This window comes from Leguminivora glycinivorella, chromosome 5 (assembly GCF_023078275.1).
Source record: "Leguminivora glycinivorella isolate SPB_JAAS2020 chromosome 5, LegGlyc_1.1, whole genome shotgun sequence".
Classification (NCBI taxonomy): domain Eukaryota; kingdom Metazoa; phylum Arthropoda; class Insecta; order Lepidoptera; family Tortricidae; genus Leguminivora; species Leguminivora glycinivorella.
This window is the reverse complement of record NC_062975.1, coordinates 9,325,760-9,345,291: the sequence shown is the minus strand read 5'-3', so window position 1 is coordinate 9,345,291 and position 19,532 is coordinate 9,325,760. Positions and strand designations below refer to the sequence as shown.

Below are 19,532 nucleotides of genomic sequence, written 5' to 3'. Positions count from 1 at the left end.
CATTTATACCCAAAAACTCTCATCTCAAAAATCAAATATAACTTATTACGTACCTATAATGGGAAATTATGACCATTTTAAGCTACTGCAATTTTTAATTTTTGTATTCAAATACGGAACCCTAAAAGTAAAACGTTTGTTTCTCGTAAACATTGTGGGTGAAGGCAATTTCGCCCATATCCGCTACACTGATGTCATACCATTAGCAAGAGTAGGATAAGGAATAGCCTTTTGGAGGTATTTGTATCATAGTAGGAGGTTAGTGACACCTGCAATAAAAATCTTATATCTTATACCTTTAAACGAGCAATTCTTGTATATTTATTTCATTATTTATATATATGTCGCAGTAAGATAGATAAAGCCGTTATATAGTTATAACCCTAGGAATATGATTATACGTCGTAACATAGTTAAACGAAAGCGATTAATTGCTATCTTACTAGGAATATAACTATAATACGTTACTAGTTTAGTCATATAGTTATATAACTGGATTCAGTTTAGTGAAATGATTGTAGGCAGGAGTGCGGCGGTGCGGCGGAGGTATAGTTATAACCCTAGCGATATAATTATATGCCGTAACGTAACATAGCTAAACAAAAGCGATTCATAACCATCTTACTAGGAATATAATTATATTACGGTATTTAAAATTTCAAACGGGACTTAATCGCGTATTACATACTATGTATTAAGTCCCGTTTGCAATTTTAAATAATTATGTGTAAAAATCGTGAAAGTTTAAATCAGTGTTTTATAATACGTATAGCTGGACGATTTGGAATAACAACACCGTCACTGACGTTCGAACAAAATTTATTTTGTATTGAACATAGTACACAAGGTTTGCTTACTAAACAAACGAATTCAAGCTATATTTAGTTAAAACGTAACAGTTAGGACATGCTCCCGGTCGGTATTTCCCGGTTCTTGATTTCCCGGGAAATCCCGGTAATTTTATGGTGGCGAAAGAACGTGAGCGTCAGGACCCCTGGACCACTACAGATATTTGATGTTTAGTACATACTAAAATTTAGTACCTATTTGATACTATTTGGTACCTGAGTACATATATTTGGTACCTCCACTGATATCGAAAAATGAGCGAATAAAGTGGCCAGACATTCTGACGTCAGGATGTCTGGACCATTTTTGGTTTACATAGTTCTAGACAACACTACTAATTGATATCTTAGTCAATATTTACTACCTATTTGGTACCTGTCAATATATTTTTTTCAAATTTTTTGGCGTACCAGAAAAAAGTTATGATGGAATTTAAAGTTGAAAACTAGTGTAATTACACTAATTACTTTTATATTTCGACTATATTAATGCCACTAGTCAGTAGAGATGATGTGCGAGTGTCTAAAAATAAATTCCTTTTTAAGTTGACGCGCAGGAGGGCAGGCGGATTCGCCTCTATTCTTTTGACTGGCGCTACATACTTCAACGGCACGGCCGGGCTCACAACTTTAAATTCCGTCATAACTTTTTTCTGGTACGCCAAAAAAATTTGAAAAAAATATATTGACAGGTACCAAATAGGTAGTAAATATTGACTAAGATATCAATTAGTAGTGTTGTCTAGAACTATGTAAACCAAAAATGGTCCAGACATCCTGATGTCAGAATGTCTGGCCACTTTATTTGCTCGATTTTTCGATATCAGTGGAGGTACCAAATATATGTACTCAGGTACCAAATAGTATCAAATAGGTACTAAATTTTAGTATGTACTAAACATCAAATATCTGTAGTGGTCCAGGGGTCCTGACGCTCACGAAAGAACCGGGACAAAAATTTAGGAACCGGTGCTCCCGGTTCTTTTGAAATATCCGATTTATTCATTTTTTAAATTGTATCTGCATTTGGATTTGTGCGATGGCAGTTTTAATTTAAACTGATGCCGAACGACTGCCTCGTGGTAGCGGGTAAGCCCCCGCCCCCGTCTCCACTGCACCCCCGCACTACACTGCTACAATTATACTACTGAACTTAATCCAGTAATATAACTATATTACTTAACTAGAGACGTATTATAATTATATCCCTAGACTAAGTTTAATCCAGTGATATAATTGTATAACTAAACTAGTAACGTATTATAATTGACAACATTTTATATTTTCGACTACTACTTTTTATTGTTTGGTTTGAAAGAACTCAATATTTAAAGATACACGTATTTTTTTATTTTTCCCAAAAACTGCTATTTTAATGCGAAAATCCCTTTTTATTACTACTTCGAACAGAAAGAGCTTAAGTTACAAACGTCAAGACACAGCGTTCTGACGTCACATGTGTTGTTTCATACACCTAAGAAAACGACAAAATCATTCCAAAAAAAAAGTTTTAACAGTCAGCTTAAACAGTCCGCGATGTTTGCCTGTCAAGTGTCACTGTCAACAAATATGAGCTATGGAATGTAGAAGTATAAGGAGATAAATCTGTCAAAGTAGAACAGTCGAAAATGACATGTCAAACCCTTATGTGCCTGCAATTGCAGCGCCGCCTGGTTTTATATCTGCACTTCTGAAACTTAAAACTTCCGCTCCTTACCTATAATCGCCATACTACTAGCGATGATAAGTGTCACAGTCAAACTCAAGTGACATCATAACCGGAAGATTTTTTTTCGTTATAGTGGCAGCTCTGAATAGTCTGACTCGGCTACGTAACGTCACTTCCCCTTTTAACTATTTTTAAGATTTTTTTACTAAAAATAAGGTAAAAAAATATTAAAAATATATTTTTGTGATCTACAGGCGTGTATCTCGAAGTGGTTTTCGATTTAGGGACATGGAAAATTTTGAAATGTTGTCAATTATATTCCTAGTAAGATGGTAAGGAATCGCTTTCGTTTAGCTATGTTACGGCATATAATTATATCCCTAGGGTTATAACTATACCTCCGTCGCACCGCCGCACTCCTGCCTACAATCATTTCACTAGACTGAATCCAGTCATATAACTATTTGACTAAACTAGTAACGTATTATAGTTATATTCCTAGTAAGATAGCAATTAATCGCTTTGTTTAACTATGTTACGACATATAATTATATCCCTAGGGTTATAACTATATAACGGCTTTATCTATCTTACTGCGACATATACATGTCGCAGTAAGATAGATAAAGCCGTTATATAGTTATAACCCCAGGGATATAATTATATGTCGTAACATAGTTAAACAAAAGCGATTAATTGCTATCTTACTAGGAATATAACTATAATACGTTACTAGTTTAGTCATATAATTATATGACTGGATTCAGTTTAGTGAAATGATTGTAGGCAGGAGTACGGCGGTGCGACGGAGGTATAGTTATAACCCTAGGGATATAATTATATGCGTTAAACAAACAAACCACAGTGAAGAATTGTTTAGGGCAAGAATTTGTTAATTATTTCCAATTCAATGTGCTTATTCTCTCTAAATACACAGACAGATGGACAGAGTCGCGACATAAGGGTTCCTTTTGATTTTTTTTGGTATAGAACTATAAATAACCGGGACTCTCGGTTTCAGTCCCACTTAGAGACTTATTATAATTATATCCCTAGACTAAGTTTAATCCAGTGATATAATTATATAACTAATCTAGTACCGTATTATAATTATATTCCTAGTAAGATGGTTATGAATCGCTTTTGTTTAGCAATGTTACGGCATATAATTATATCCCTAGGGTTATAACTATACCTCTGCCGCACCGTCGCACTCCTGCCTACAATCATTTCACTAGACTGAATCCAGTCATATAACTATATGACTAAACTAGTAACGTATTATAGTTATATTCCTAGTAAGATAGCAATTAATCGCTTTCGTTTAACTATGTTACGACGTATAATTATATTCCTAGAAGTATAACTATATAACGGCTTTATCTATCTTACTGCGACATATATACCGACGATCTCGTAAACCGCTCTAACGATTTCGCTGAAATTTGCTATGTGGGGTTTTCGGAGGTGAAAAATCGATCTAGCTGAGCCTTAGATCCCGGAAAATGTGAATTTTCGACTTTTCGTGCGTTTTTCTTTCGCGTTAGTGGACGATAAATATGGTCGTTAGTTCTGCCGACCGCGCATCGGCTGAGCGTAGCTCAGTCGTAAGAGGTCAGTCTAATGTTCGCAGGCACATCGCGGGTGTTTATCTATTTTAAAGAGTTTTTTTTTTATCTAAACACGTGATATAATTAAATAGAACCGAGCGAAGCTCGGTCGCCCAGATTATTGAATTAATTTGTTAAGTTGACATATTTATTACGAATAACATAAAGCATTACGGATGAATGTGGAAGGAGGAAGCGAGAGAGAAAAACTAGAGAAAAAACTGTGTCACAGTGGCGACATGAAACGAATGCAAGTGAATGATGAGATGACGACCGATAGATATACTCGTATATGAAACAAACAACATTATATGAAACTTTCTGAATATAAATAAAACTTAATAGTTCGTGTTCCAAAGAAGCTTGAAACTTATTTATTTTCGTTTATTAGTTTCGTCGTGTGTCAGAGAATAATACATACATACATACATACAATCACGCCTGTATCCCATAAAGGGGTAGGCAGAATACATGAAACTACTAAAGCTTCAATGCCACTCTTGGCAAATAAGGGATTGAAAGGAAACGAAACTGTGACATTGCAGTGACAGGTTGCCAGCCTCTCGCCTACGCCACAATTTAACCCATATCCCATAGTCGCCTTCTACGACACCCACGGGAAGAAAGGGGGTGGTGAAATTCTTAACCCGTCACCACACAGGCTAGTCAGAGAATAATATTACTTTTAATTCTGACGGTACATCTTCCTAAAGTGTTCGACTACTTTAGTGTAATAAAATCTAATCTGTTTCTTCGAAATAAGTATTTACAACTTCCGTCGACAGGTACAATACAATACAAAACTATTGCAAGCATACACCAATCCCCGAAGTACGTTCCGCTTTTGGGAAGCGTTTTGGTGAACGAATCCAATCAACTACTTACAACGCCATTCTTAAACACTGCACCATGACAGAAGCAAAAAAACTCTTATCTTGATTTTTACTTTCCCTCACTTATGCCGAGACAGAAGATATTTTAGTTAATGTTCTTTAAGTCTAGTTTTTATACATTACAAAAGCATGCATCTTTGTACTTATTTATCTGTATTCCTTACACTTTTTACTTTAATTACTTAAGATTATTTGGATTATGTAACTAGTTAACTCAACTACTTAAACTGTAACTGGTTTCCCGCGATACAGGCGTAGCCTAGTGCGGAGCTCTGTTATATCTGTTGTACATTTTATGTGCAATAAAGTTATTCTTATTCTTATTCTAGGAGTCTTTTGATTACTTACTAAATTTGAAAACGCTCAGATTTGCGTTGAACGACCCTTTATTTTAAACGTTGAATTGTTGAAACACAGTTTTAGCTCTGACTTTAGATAAAAGGCGCGAATATTCTTTATATGGAATTTACGACCGCCGACGCCCACAATGTCTTTTATATGAAATAACTGTTAAACCTAATAAACGTACCATAAACACAATGCGACTATAATACGAGTTGTTGTTAGATGCATTTCTTTGTTTTATAATTTTTTTAAAGCAGTCACTTTTTCATTCATTTGTGACTCTGGGAAATGGCTCATTAAAAATAGCAGGCGTTCAGCATAAACTAAAATTAACTATTGAACTAAATTAAACCAGTTACCAATCTTTCTAGCTAAATCAACGATAACTAGTACTTAGATTATATGTCAAAAACTGGTACCTTTACCTTTATCCATTCACAGAGCGCTATGTAAATTCTTTTACGATTAGAAGCGCGTAAATGACGCTTGTCCATAATCGGAGCTTGCCCGAGACCCGTTCCTAATATCGTTTATGGAACTCATAAATTTGGAAATGCTACAACTAGTCATAAATATTAAATGAGAGGTTTTGAACTACGATTTTGTATTCACGTCAACTATGACTAAGAGCCAAATTAATTTTTGTATTTTGATTGAGATTTGAATATTTAATCGATTAACGGTTATGTATGGCTTAATTTGTCTAATTTATTGAATTTAAAAAAAAACGAGAAGTCCCCAACCTGCCAATGGAATGTTTAGTAATACTCTCGTTGAGCTCATATCAATATAGTAAAACCAAGGATTATTTATGATTTACAATTTTCATACTAAGAATCGTACCTCCATTTTTAGCGCCATCTATTTAATACTATCATAACTGAGGTACACTGATGATGCTTACAAATAATGGTTTTCAAAATGTGTATTGACGTGATATCATAATATTAAAACACACACAAAAATATTTGGGGAAAATATGATTTTGGCCACTTCGAGGCTTCGAAACAGCGCCATCTTTAAGCCTAAAAGGCCCATACATTTCAAGGGTACGCGTTTTTGTATGGGCTTTGTCTGTATGGTCCTTCGTAGTAGGTACATACATCGACCACGCTTTGGTTTTGACTCGCGGAATATCGGTGGAGATAGGTTAGGTTACTTATTTCGTTAAAATCTACTCATATAGGATGCGGTAGCTGTTCCAAAACATAATACTTCAGTATCACATTTTGATTCAACGCCGCAGTACTTAGCCAGATAAAACAGCAATCTACTTAATATCAGGCCATTCGTCATGTGTGCTTTGACCCCGGCGGGGCGTATTTATCTTCTTTTCTATTAAGGCCCGCAGTGAACCACCAGTGTTTTATATTGCTACAATTTTTCTTTTCAACGTACTCTGTCAGGAGGCTATTATTTATGTATATGGACGTGCGCGGGTCAGTGTGTATGGGCTTTTAATTTTGGGTCGTTAACGGTAGCCACCGCTGTGATGTTTTTTTTTTTTGTTTAAGTTTCAAGGGGTTGTAATTTCAGTCCCTTTCCCAGGATGATTAAATCAACTTTGAATATTGATTTTGAAGTTTGTTTAGTTGGACATAAAATGTATTTAGTTACACACATGCATTTTTAAAGTTGGTACGTTTTTTTCATAAGTATTTTTATTTAAATTTTGAGTAGCGGCCAAATAGGTACATTATTTTTCGAACCTTAATTAGTTTCAAAGTAATATTGCATGTAGTTTGGGTAGGTACTCGGTTTTTGGTGTCAATTTTGAAATTATGTTAATAACGTCCTCTCAGATGTAAGTACGGTCACCAATTTGAATCCTAGGCCACTCTAGAACCCTGTCTCATTTAAACCATGTTCTATTTGCCATAAGAAGTCACATTGACCTTTACTGTGCAAAGGTTCTACAGTGGCCTAGGATTCAAATTGGTTGACTGTACCTACGATAATCGTAACACGTTATACCTTATTTAAAATGGACGATGTTCAAATATCGATGAACGTAGATTATTTGTACCACAAAATATAAAATATTAGGTACTATAGCTTTTGCCCGCGGCTTCGCTCGCGTTAGAAAGGACAAAAAGTAGCTTATGTCACTCTACATTCCTTCAACTATCTCCACTTAAAAAATCACGTCAATTTGTCTCTCCGTTTTGCCGTGAAAAATGGACAAACAAACAGACACACACACTTTCCCATTTATAATATTAGTATGGATTAATAATACAACTTCATTATAAAAAGTAATTTATTAAATAACATGTCGTCGAGTTCAAAAAATATAGAATCATAAAATATATCATACAAAAAATAGAGTTCGTTAAACTGAAAACATAAATCAGACAGACAAAATAATATCTGAGATCAATAGGCTAAATATTTGAAGAGTAAATGAATCGCGTAAAATATATATTGAGGAATACTTAATAAACATCGTTATGCTTTACATGAAGCTCATAAATACTAACTATGTAAACAACCATTATGTATTAAACCTTAAAATAACACATTAATAAATTGTACTGCAGATGCCGTTATTTAGTTAGTAACACACAGTAGCAAATCATAGAATATATTGCAATATCATACAGGGCATATCCCGGCATTCTATCAGTTTTCATGCTTTTATTTGTATGCAATAGATTTTTTTTTTTTTAATTTATTTATCTAAAAACACTTACATACTATTTTTTTACATTGGAACAGCGAGCGAAAACCGCTAACGGTTTATCTGCCGCTGTTGTCGCTCGTTTACACTGTAGGTATTTTTTATTTGAAAGAGGTAAATTTATATCTAAGTAGATATACTATAGCTTTAAAATGTATACATAACCCTGTGTGTACCGCAAATATATCCTATCTAATCTTAAAATACGAATATTTTTTAAGTGCCTTTTGTATTTTTAACTGTAAATAATGCATACATGATCAAATAATCAATCCTACAAATTTACACATCTTTCCAAATGTAATATCATATACCTTGAAAGTTAATTAATTTATCATGATCTAAAAATTATAAAGTGCACTACAATAATAGAGTATTTCCATATCACTTAAATAAAATAATAAATATAGAACACTTTACCAGTAATTATCTCGCTCGAAAAAAAATCGGTAACGTGTAATATATTCTTTGATGATTTAGAAGCTACCTCACACGTCTCCCGAGCGTCGGCATATAATCAACTCTATAGGAACTGCTTGAAGCAGCGTCGGCGCAACAACGAAGCGGCGCCATTTTCCTTAGCGCTGTCTAGACACCGACGCTCAAAAGGCGCTAGTGTGAAGTTGCCTTAAATTATTTTTTATAACTTTCATGTAGCGGGCGGTAGAATTCGTAGTCAAGTTAGTGTAGTCCGTATGGTGATATGGCGAGCGCAGGCGCAGCGTAGTGTGGAGCTACTGCTATTGGCTGTAAAAACAAACAAAATTCGATCACAACACATATCAAATACATATACACGGTGTAACATGAAGGAACCAAAAAGATTTTAACACTTTCGCTACCAAGAACCCGACTGTCGGGCACACCGCTCGTAGAAGCGTAGCCGATTACATGGGTTTCCCCGTATGTAGCGAAAATGTCGTAGCGCCGCGTAGAGCCCGGTTTCGAAAGTGTTAACTACGCATTTCAGAGGGCAAAATAAAATGTTATATGACATCAAGCAAATTTCGCCATATATTATTTTTTGTGTATTGGATTTATTTTCACATAAAAAGTAAATTTTATTCGTAAAACTGGCACTTCAAATAAAAATTTACTTTTTTTAAATACTTTTTTGCAATGAGCTACTAGTTATTTTTTGACATCTATCAAAGAGGATAGTTAGATTATATCCGATAACGGCATCATCGCCATCAAAATAGTGTTTTGTTCTGAGAAATCATAAGTAATTCGTATTTTTTAAAATGCTTATAACTCTGAAAGTAGGCTAAATTCAGAAAAGTTTATATGACATTTTACTCTTCTTATATGATGAGGAATACTATGTTAAAATTATTCGGCTTCTCATGTTACACCGTGTATAAACACGCCGTTCCAAACTGAATACATTTACAAATTTTACTTGGTTCGATTAGAGTCAGTGTACAAGTGTAAAAATATGCGTGTACACATCTTACTCAAAAATATGTCCTATAGCATCTTAGTCTGGTGTAATAAGAGCGTAGTACCATATTTATGAGACGATTATTTCGATACGTATTTTTGCACTTGACTGTACATGCGAAAACAAAATTAATCAAATCGTAGCATACACAATTTATAGAGCAAATAATAAAAAAAATATTGAATATAACAGCACTAGCTTTTGACCGCGGCTTCGCTCGCGTTAAATTCGAAAATTGCGAAATGCTCCATACAACCAAGGCCTGTCCACGCGCATTATAGGGAAGTTGATATCCGGCGAATTCCCAAACCAGGGCCAAAAAGTTGTTACCTATATCCTACCTCTCCATCAGGGCCGGGGTCAACTACGCGCCAGGCTTAAAATACGATTACCCATACCTACATACTTAATCACGCCTGTTTGCCAGAGCGGTAGGCATAGATCACGGATTTCCATTTACTACCTCCTGACCCTCGATAGGTCACTTTCGCTTCCGGCGCACCCTAGATTCATAACGTTTTATACACGCTCGTCGGTTTCGAATACTTCTAACCTGGCCTTTTTGCAATATTTCCCCGATTTGAACAAGAAAAGTTCGCCTAGGTCTTCCACTTCCAACTGACCCTTCCACTCTTTTTTGATTTTTCATATACTTTCTTCGTTACTCTCCTCTCATCCATCCTCTTAAAATATCACGTCAATTCGTCGCTTTCATCATCATGGATAATATTTCAGCATTATAACAGTCAATTTTATACAATACTACAAAAATTGTGTCATCAATTTGAAATTACAGTTGTTATGATGTGCAGTTTTTTCTAGCGTTAGCAAGTCGTTCAAATTCGTTTTGACAGTTCTTAAAAAGAAGCTAATTTGACTAGGAGGCAAGTAGCCTATTGTTCATAATGCCTTAGATAAAGATCTTCTAACACCAGCCAATTTTCAGAAAATTCACGTTTTTACGGGACAACGGTAGACTATTTCATGGAATGCTCTTTTTACGTACGGTTCTCAAAATTCACTAATAGCAAGAATTATTTATATTCTGTCAAACAAGTCTGTCAGTAAATAAGAACAAAGAAAACTATATGCATCCTTTTCTTTAGGGTGCTAGAGAAAAGGATACCTATAGTTTTCTTTGTTCTTATTTACTGACAAACTTGTTTGACAGAGTATATATAAGATTTACATATTTCAGAATCGTACCTCGATTTTTTAGCGCCACCTATTAAGTACTATCATAACTACACTGATGATGCATACCAATTTATTGTTTTTTTAAATGTGTATTGACGTGATATTATGTTTTTAAAATAAACAAATATGTCATTCTTATAAAAAATAAAAACACGCAAAAATATTTGGGGAAAATATGATTTTGGCCACTTTTAGGCTGCGAAACAGCGCCAACTAGTACGGGTACGCGTCAGTCCTTTATCAGTCCAGTATTAAATCGTTATTGCTAATAGAAATATTTAATAATGTATTTTTATTTTTTTACTAAACCTAATATATAATAGATAAGAGGTTTCAAAAGTTATAATTAGTAATAGGCGTATCATTCGGTTCAAGATCACGGCGCACTTGAGCGTGACAATTGTTACGCACTTTCTTTTTCAATGCCAGGTTGCATTAATCGTTTGTTGTTTCCATTATCTCCTCGGTCAATAGTTATTTTATTTGACTTAATTGTTTAACAAGAAGCAAAGTTTTTGTTTAACGTAAAAAAAAAATTTTTTTTTCTCTTTCCCGTAGTGTTATTCGTCATTTACAGTTTCGACCGGCGCCCCGCGCACCCACGCATACGTTATAGCTCTTAAAGCATTGTTAGGAAGTATTTAATGGATATAGCGTGGGTGCACGGAGCGCCGGCCGGGGGCTGGCGGCGGCGCGGGAGATTGCGAGCGACAGGGTGAGTGCAAGAGCAGAGTGGAGGCCGACGCGTCAAAATACAGGAAACAGTGCGAATTTCACGAAAGTTATTCTAGAAAACTATTAAAAAGTAAGTGCGTGGTCGTAGAAAAAGTATTATATGCAACGGTGTTTAACTGAGTCAAAACATACTCGTTTTGTCTTTATTAACAATTTTCGGATAAAATACTATAAATTTAATGGCGACAAGTTCGATAATTGGATGTTTAGAGCAATGGGGCTAAAAATTCACCAGTCTGTCTGTTTATCCGTAACAATAAGGATGGTAATTGATGTCATACAAATAACACAAAAAGCCACAACAGGATTATTAATTAACTTACCAAACATTTTTGAACTAAATACATCTGACATAAAACATAATAGAGAAAACTCACGCTTTATTTCTGAAGAAACAAATAGGTAAATAAATAAATAAATATTATAGGACATTCTTACACAGCATTACTGAGTCCCACTTTAAGCTCAAGAAGGCTTGTATTGTGGGTACTCAGACAACGATATATGTAATATACAAATACTTATATACATAGAAAACATCCATGACTCAGGAACAAATATCTGTACTTATCACACAAATAGATGCCATTACCGGGATTCGGGCAGGGTCACTACGCGCTACGCCAGACCGGTCTTCAAAAATCGTCGTCGGTTAATGGCACGCGTATTTTGGTATATTTATGGTAATTTTTTTGTATTTAATAGCTACAGTGGTTGTTATCATAATAACTTTCAATGTGCGAAATTTAAGTCACTTTTCGTCCGTTTATTGTTAATTGATTACCAGTAGATACTTAAAACAATAGCAAAAGGTCCGTCTAACTTAATCAAGATTTTCAAATAAAGCTAACAGTTATCACAAACACAACGGTGAAATAGTTTTTTCTGAGTAAAATAATAAATAACGGGAAATGAGGACTAAATAAATTTATTATAATACACAATTATCTCACGAAACAACTTTGCCTGTGGCGATGTTTTCAGTCCCAGCTTTATTCTGCAATTTAGAAATAAATAGTACCTACTTAACTACTATTTATAGACAACGGTTTTTAGTGAGAAATGTGTTAACAGGAAAAGTATAATAGAACGTCGTTATAAAAATATAAGGAAAAAAATTTTCTTCCTCAACAAATGAAAATTGGTTACTAGAGAGGTACAAGAGGGATGGTGTATTGAACATATTTAAGATGGGAGTTCCTAGGTACGCACTTTCTTGATTAGGAGGAAGAAAGGAAGGAAGGAAGGATATCGGATCGGATAATGTGAAAACGCAGTTAGTGTTCGAAACGTCGGGATGAATTGTAAAAAGGCATCGTATTGTTTTAAGAGAAAACATTTTCCCACCTGAGGATCTTAGGCTTCTTAATTTAATTTCCCCGTCACTAAATCCACGTGAAACCTCACGTCAGACCGCCATAATTATCGCGAGCTCGAAAAAGCAAAAGTAGATTTCCCGCTAACATAGTTATTTCCATATATCGCCCGCGACAACTAAAGCCTACGAGGAATGAACAGCCCCTGAATATTCGAAGATTCGCCAAAGCTCTTGGGACGGCATATTTTCTTACACAAAGGCTCTTCAATATCACGCGCGGCGCTGCTTGTCATGCAAATTTTGACGTGTTTTACAAAATTCTTAAGGAACAATGTGGTTAATTAATTCATATTGTTAGCTGATGGTTTTTCATTCTATAGTATTTTGTGTGTGAAACCCTTATTGCTTTAAAAGCGTGTAGATCCTTTGAATTGTATACAGCGCGTAAACCTAATAAGGGTGATAAATGAAACCAGGCATATAATTCAATATTGTTATCATTAATTAAGAGGTGTTTTTGAGTTACTCTTAATTTTTACCTCATAATGAATTTTTGATAAAATTCCCAGCAGCAATGTACTGTAAACGTTGTTGCGATGACAATCAATGACAACTGTCAGCGAGCGTTAAACGCGAGTGTGTTTGCATTACGTTGCGGGTCGAATTAATTTGTATGGATAAAAAAAATATTTCAATTTTAAGTAAAAGTTATCTAATTCCATTTTTTATGTCCTATACTCACTCACACCGTTAAGAGGTTCGCCCGTATTAGGTTTACACCCTGTATAATCCGTTTCCATAGTTTTATTTCATTCACAAAATATAAGTTTGTTTCTACAGCTCAAGACATCGCCAGCACCAAAGGAAATAATTATCGTTCGTTTGCGTAAGCCATATTCTTACTTTACAAATCTCAACTTGACATTGTTTTGACATTACTTGAGTCGTTCTACTTTTTTAAGATATTGGCGCCTAATATGAATTCTCATATATCTGTAAGTGAACATAAATTAAGTGTCCATGTTAGTTAGTACCATAAACAAAATGGCAAGTTTACATTAAAAAGGCGAAAATAATATAACAATCACCTAGGTCTCGGTACGGTACTTACTATAAATCCACTCTGACCTATTTACCTTTCCTTAACACCTACCAAAATCGCATAACCTGCCTGACAATGGTATTTAATTTATCCGACTTTGAAGTTAAGTTATTCACTTGCAATGTAACTTGCTCGTATCGTAAACGTATTATGTACAGTTAGCCAAATAAGTAATTTACCACTCTTCGACCTTATGTGTTTAAAAATAAAGGAAAAGCGGTAAACCACTTTCTTGGCTGACCATACGCATGAGACGCATTATGAGCTATGAGTAATGTCAAAACCAGTTAAGTTTTTAAAGTTAGAATTGGAACACAGATCAGACTGTGCATATTCCTGAGATTCTTTTCCTTGTACAGAAAATTCGGTGAAATATGTTGTCCAAGTTCTACCTGTTTCCTTATAAGCGTACGCGCCATTAGCCTTGCGCAAGCGCATTGCAGAGAAATCGAGTTTGTGCAACCCCCCTGACTTATCTAGTTGTCCAGTTTGTCGCGGCGGAACGAATTATAAGTACCTATCTATGGTTTACTTGGGAAATAATAAGACAATTTGAACATTTTAACTATAAAACTCCCCTGAGACTCAAACGTATTTTAAGCGGGTTACTCACGTGTTGTCAATATAGCGTTCGACATGTTTCGATCCATTTTCGAGGATCTTTCTCAAGAGTAGCGACCCCGCCTTTACATGTCGAGACCGCGACGCATTTTGAGGCAATTTGAACATATTAGATTGATTGCACACTTAATTGTGTCGTGGGAGGGGCTAATGCAATTTAGGTTAGGTATAAGTACTATTTTTTTTTACATGGACACATTGAGCACCGTAACGACAGGACAGGAGTGACATGGAGCTGTTTTCAATACCATGCTCTTGTATTGTATTATGTTCTAGTTGTATGTGATCAACTGATCGTTATAAGTATGTATTATAAACAAATCAATTATTTTTGTAGTCGGTACCAGACCTGTTCGTCGCCTTGCTCTTTCCTGTTTGCCCCACCCAACCATACGCAGGCTGGCCCCGACTCCAAAAATAATTGATTTGTTTATAATTTGGATGTTTAGATTATTGCAATCCGATAAGAAATCTGAATTTGAAGGTTTATTATTTTTGGCTTTTTAGTTTCTCCGTGTTTTGTAACACGCTTTTTTTGAAGGTGGTTTTATTTTTTGTTAAAAAGTTAATTTATTAGAATTATCCTTTAACTCCTAACCGTTGAGGAGTTGACCTTCCATCATCAGCTCAGCCACATAAAATTATTACCATCAGGCGTAAATACTGGTGTACCTTTGAAAAATACACTAAGAACATTACATGTGCCTATAACATTTGAAGAGTTCCCTCCAAGATCCCATCATCAGACCCCGACTTGGTGCCAATGGGACCATCTCGGGGTTATACCCGTTCGATCAAAAAAAAAATTTTGAAAATCGGTCCACGATCCTCGGAGATATCGAGTAACATACATACAAAAAAAAAATAAAAAAAAAAATAAAAAAAAAAACATTCAGTCGAATTGAGAACCTCCTCCTTTTTTGAAGTCGGTTAAAAATAAGTTAAGAGTAGTAAACAAGAAGAGTAGATGATAAATTCAATATTAATTTTATTAGTGGGAAAATTAGGGGAATATGACAGAATTTACACACATCGAAATGTGCATTGACTTGATATCATGATATTAAAATAAAGATGCATGCTATTTGTTATGGTAAATACGATTTTGGTCACTTTCAGGCTGCGAAACAGCGTCATCTATAGTTTTAAACCTAAAAGGCCCATACATTTCAGGGGTACGCTTTTTTGTATGGACTTTGTATGTCCCGGTATTAATATATTGTCCTTGGTGGTCGGTATATGGTATATGTTTGTGGTATGGTATATAGTATCTCTCGCGAGTTACCACAAACATACCATCAGCAGTTCTCGAAAAGTTTGTACAAAAATTAAGGAAAAAGTTAAATTTGTTTTTATTATTCCTAATTTGTTAGGTACCAAGATTTTTTTGATGAATTGAGATTTTAGTAAGTTTTATTTCGTCGTTAAGGTTCTCTATTATCTATATTTTCTTAATTATAACAATTATCCTGTATATGTCTTACGAAAGTCGACTTATATTACTAAATGTTGGTAACAAAATAGGATCAATTAAAGTTTGCTGACGTGGCTATGTACAAAGTTGTCGGGAACTGCTTCCATATAGGTACCATACGATAACGACGTACGTACGTTTTGTGGCTGTTGCGTCAGCAGCTAGTTAAAGATATGAGTATAATTTGTGTCATTCACGAAGACGCGACCCACTCGCCTTCCAATTATTAGTTATTAACGCACAAATAGCGACAATGCAGATAGATTTACTACACGGTGAAAGATTGCACATTTAAGTACTTCACGCGATCAGGGTGCGTAGCCGAGTGGCACAAACGCTCATGAAACGATATATCTATCTATCTCTATCACTCGTGCGTATTGGCGCGACAGAGCCTTTCGCGGCGTTTCGTTTTCATTTCGCGTCGCAGAAATGCCATTCGGCTACGGCACCAGGATCTAAATTATGGCGCATTTTTGTGAATGACACAAGTTATAGGTATAGTACGAATATAACTGACGGCGGATGCACAGTGTATTGAATCCGTTGTGATCGTCTGCAAGTACCTACGCCACAGTTCACCCGTCAACCTATCTATCTCCGCTAGTGAAAGGTGTGAGTGTATATGCTCACCGCGGGAAGCGCGGCGTGTCTGGTCTTGTGTACAACCTCATTGAGCCGGTTGTTGTCATCGGCCGAGTATACCACGGTTGGCGTCAACCCTTCAGACTCTTCATTAGTGACTAGCTCGCTCGAGATATGATTATATTCTCACCGCTTGATGCACGGCCCGACTTTTCTTGTGTATAATAGTATTGAATCTGTTCATTGTGATCGGCTGCCGAGTACGCCACGGTTCACCCGTGGCACAGTATAATAAAGAGTACTATCATGCAGTATGGCCACTCCCGCTCCCCGCCGTCAACACACTCTCGGTTACCTCACAGTTACCGCCTGTCAAAAACGCGAACAATCGACCTATCATATCTCACTCGTACAATCATGTTGCGCGTTGACCTCCACGAGCTTAGAAATCTTAGAATGTGTGCTAGGAACGCGCTTCTTTCATATTATATTTGATCGCCGGTGTGCCCGTGGACCCTTCTGCCTCCGCTAGTGAGTAGGTGGCTGAAGATATGAGTATATACTCGTACTCACCGCAGGATGAACGGCGTGGCCGGTCTTATGTACAACCGCATTGAACCCGTTGTGATCATCTGCCGAGTACGCCACGGTTCGCGTCGACCCGTCGGGCTCCACTAGTGAGTAACTGCCTGGAGAAAAATACCGATTATTTTAAAAATACATATCATAAGATCAAAAAGAAAATGCCTTTCGTAAGCGAAACTAAATTTACCCTCACGGGTAATTACAATCCCATTCTTAGCATTTTCAGATTTGTAAAAGTAGTATATCTACTAGGTATCTACCTTTTCCTTCCTGTAACGTTTAGGGTAGCCGAAACACATGCTCGATAAACATCAACTTTGTATTACATTTTTGAAACAAATACTTCTGGTTGCCTCAAGCTTGCAAGTTCATCCTCACTTTGTTTCTACTAACAAAGTTTCATCAATATTTCACAAAGACACCTCATCCCTGGATTAAGATGAAAAGTACCTTTAACGACATCGCCGTCTCTCTCCTCTTGCTGTGACTTTATGTCGCCAGTGTGTGGATCTTTTACGCCGTAGTTAAACGCGTACTTTGGGTAAGCCTGTAAAAAAGACAATGTTAGTAGTGTGTACCATTGTGCATACAATACAAGCAACTACGCCATTCTGTCTATGAGGGACCGGTATTTTAGTATAAATAAAGGGACAAAGTAGTCAAAAATTTACGATTCACGGTTTCAAAAATGGAAGAAAAAACATTAAATACACGAGACGCCACTTTATTTCTATTTCCAACACGTACTGTAGCATCCAAGCGACAATGCCATTAATTGAGTCGCTAGAGGCACAGTAATCTTGAGTACGACGGTAGCATGAGCATCCAATGCATGTTTGTGCACCACGACTGGCAACAAGTCTGGTAACAGTAGTAACGTGACACCTGACTGACCACAGGGTGGCTCAGAGCCAGCGGCGTATCGCTTTCGTTTGGCGTCGGAGAAATGCCATTCGGCTACGGGGCCACAGGTTCTACATGGACGATGAAAACGTGCACTATCGGTGCATGGGCGTATACAGCACTAGACAGCGCGTGCTGTGGCAGCCAGGAGACATTAGGCAACTCTGTAAGTGACGTGCAGATGTGAGGACTGACTCACCATAGGCTCAGCATGGACGACGGGAGCGTACACAATCGGTGCATGGGCATAAACCACACCCGGCAGCGCATACTGTGACAGCCAGGAGACATTAAGCAATTCTGTAAGTGTCGTGCAGATGTGAGGACGCGACTTACCTCAGGCTCAGCATGGACGACGGGAACGTGCACTAGTGGTACGTGCGCGTACACTGCGCCCGGCAACGCCAACTGTGGCAGGCGTGGCAGCCAGAAGATATTAGGCAACTCTGTAAGTGATGTGAAGATATGAGGACATGACTCACCACAGGCTCAGCGTGGACGACGGGAGCGTGCACTAGTGGTGCGTGCGCGTACACAGCACCCGGCAGCGCGTACTGTGGCGCCGCCCAGCCGGCGCTCACGCACGCTAGTAGCACGAGTACCTTACAAATATTATAATATTATTATTCATTCACATCTTCAAGAAGTAACGAAAATGATGTCCAACGAAATTTCTCCTACTTTTTCCTAATCAGAAAACGATACCGAACACAGTTCCCTACTTTTTTTGTTCACCTGTATACTACCTATATTTCAACTATACTTCGTTTCTTTTAAGATTAGAATTATCTGTCAAACATGTAAACAAAGAAACAGTAGTCGTAGACCTTCCTTCTTCGATTTCGGCCGATACCACTGATTTCTTGGAACTTATGTACATAGTATTATAAGTTATAAGTTCCAAGAAATCAGTGGTATCGGCCGAAATCGAAGAAGGAAGGTCTACGACCACTGCTTCTTTGTTTACCCGTTTGACAGATAATTCTAATCTTAAAAGAAACGAAGTATAAACATAATACCTTTTCCAACGGACGGATTCTATGTTGAATTCTCATTAGATCTGTTAATGATGATCATTATTAACAAGTCTAAAAACTACCGAATTCAATGAAGTTGAATTTGACCCAATGTCACTCATTAACATGGTTAATTTGATTTATCCACAACACGTGATGCAAAATATAATCATTGTGTTCACCTTAATGTTGGCATCTCTGTCTTCACTTTAATCTGTAGTAAATAAATAGGTAGATTACAGATAATGTCGTGGTGACATTGCGCAACTTACCCACATGTTCTCTCCGTACTAAAAGCTGCAGAGCGGGCTGTGGGCCCGGCCGCCGCTCGCTTATAAATATAAGGCCCCTCCACACCTGCATAGATGCACCAGGGTGCATGCCACTTGGGACTAGATAATCCCATTAAAGTTAGTATAAGGTTAGTATTTCGTCAAGTCGTAAAAGACCTTGGATATCAAAAGAGAATTCGTTAAATACGAGACAGATATTTTATTTTTATTTTGT

General features: G+C 36.6%; 1 protein-coding gene across 1 annotated transcript; it reads right to left on the bottom strand.

Moving 5' to 3' along the window:
• Nucleotides 1-7,648: 7,648 nt before the first annotated feature.
• On the bottom strand, nucleotides 7,649-19,333 carry LOC125226391 (cuticle protein 19-like). The gene is made up of 5 exons (XM_048130363.1): nucleotides 19,298-19,333; nucleotides 18,492-18,611; nucleotides 17,557-17,653; nucleotides 17,095-17,210; nucleotides 7,649-8,792 (listed from the first exon to the last, which is right to left on the bottom strand). Exons 1-5 carry the CDS (start codon nucleotides 19,301-19,303, stop codon nucleotides 8,727-8,729), a joined length of 405 nt encoding a protein of 134 aa, XP_047986320.1. The 5' UTR covers nucleotides 19,304-19,333; the 3' UTR covers nucleotides 7,649-8,726.
• Nucleotides 19,334-19,532: the final 199 nt, after the last annotated feature.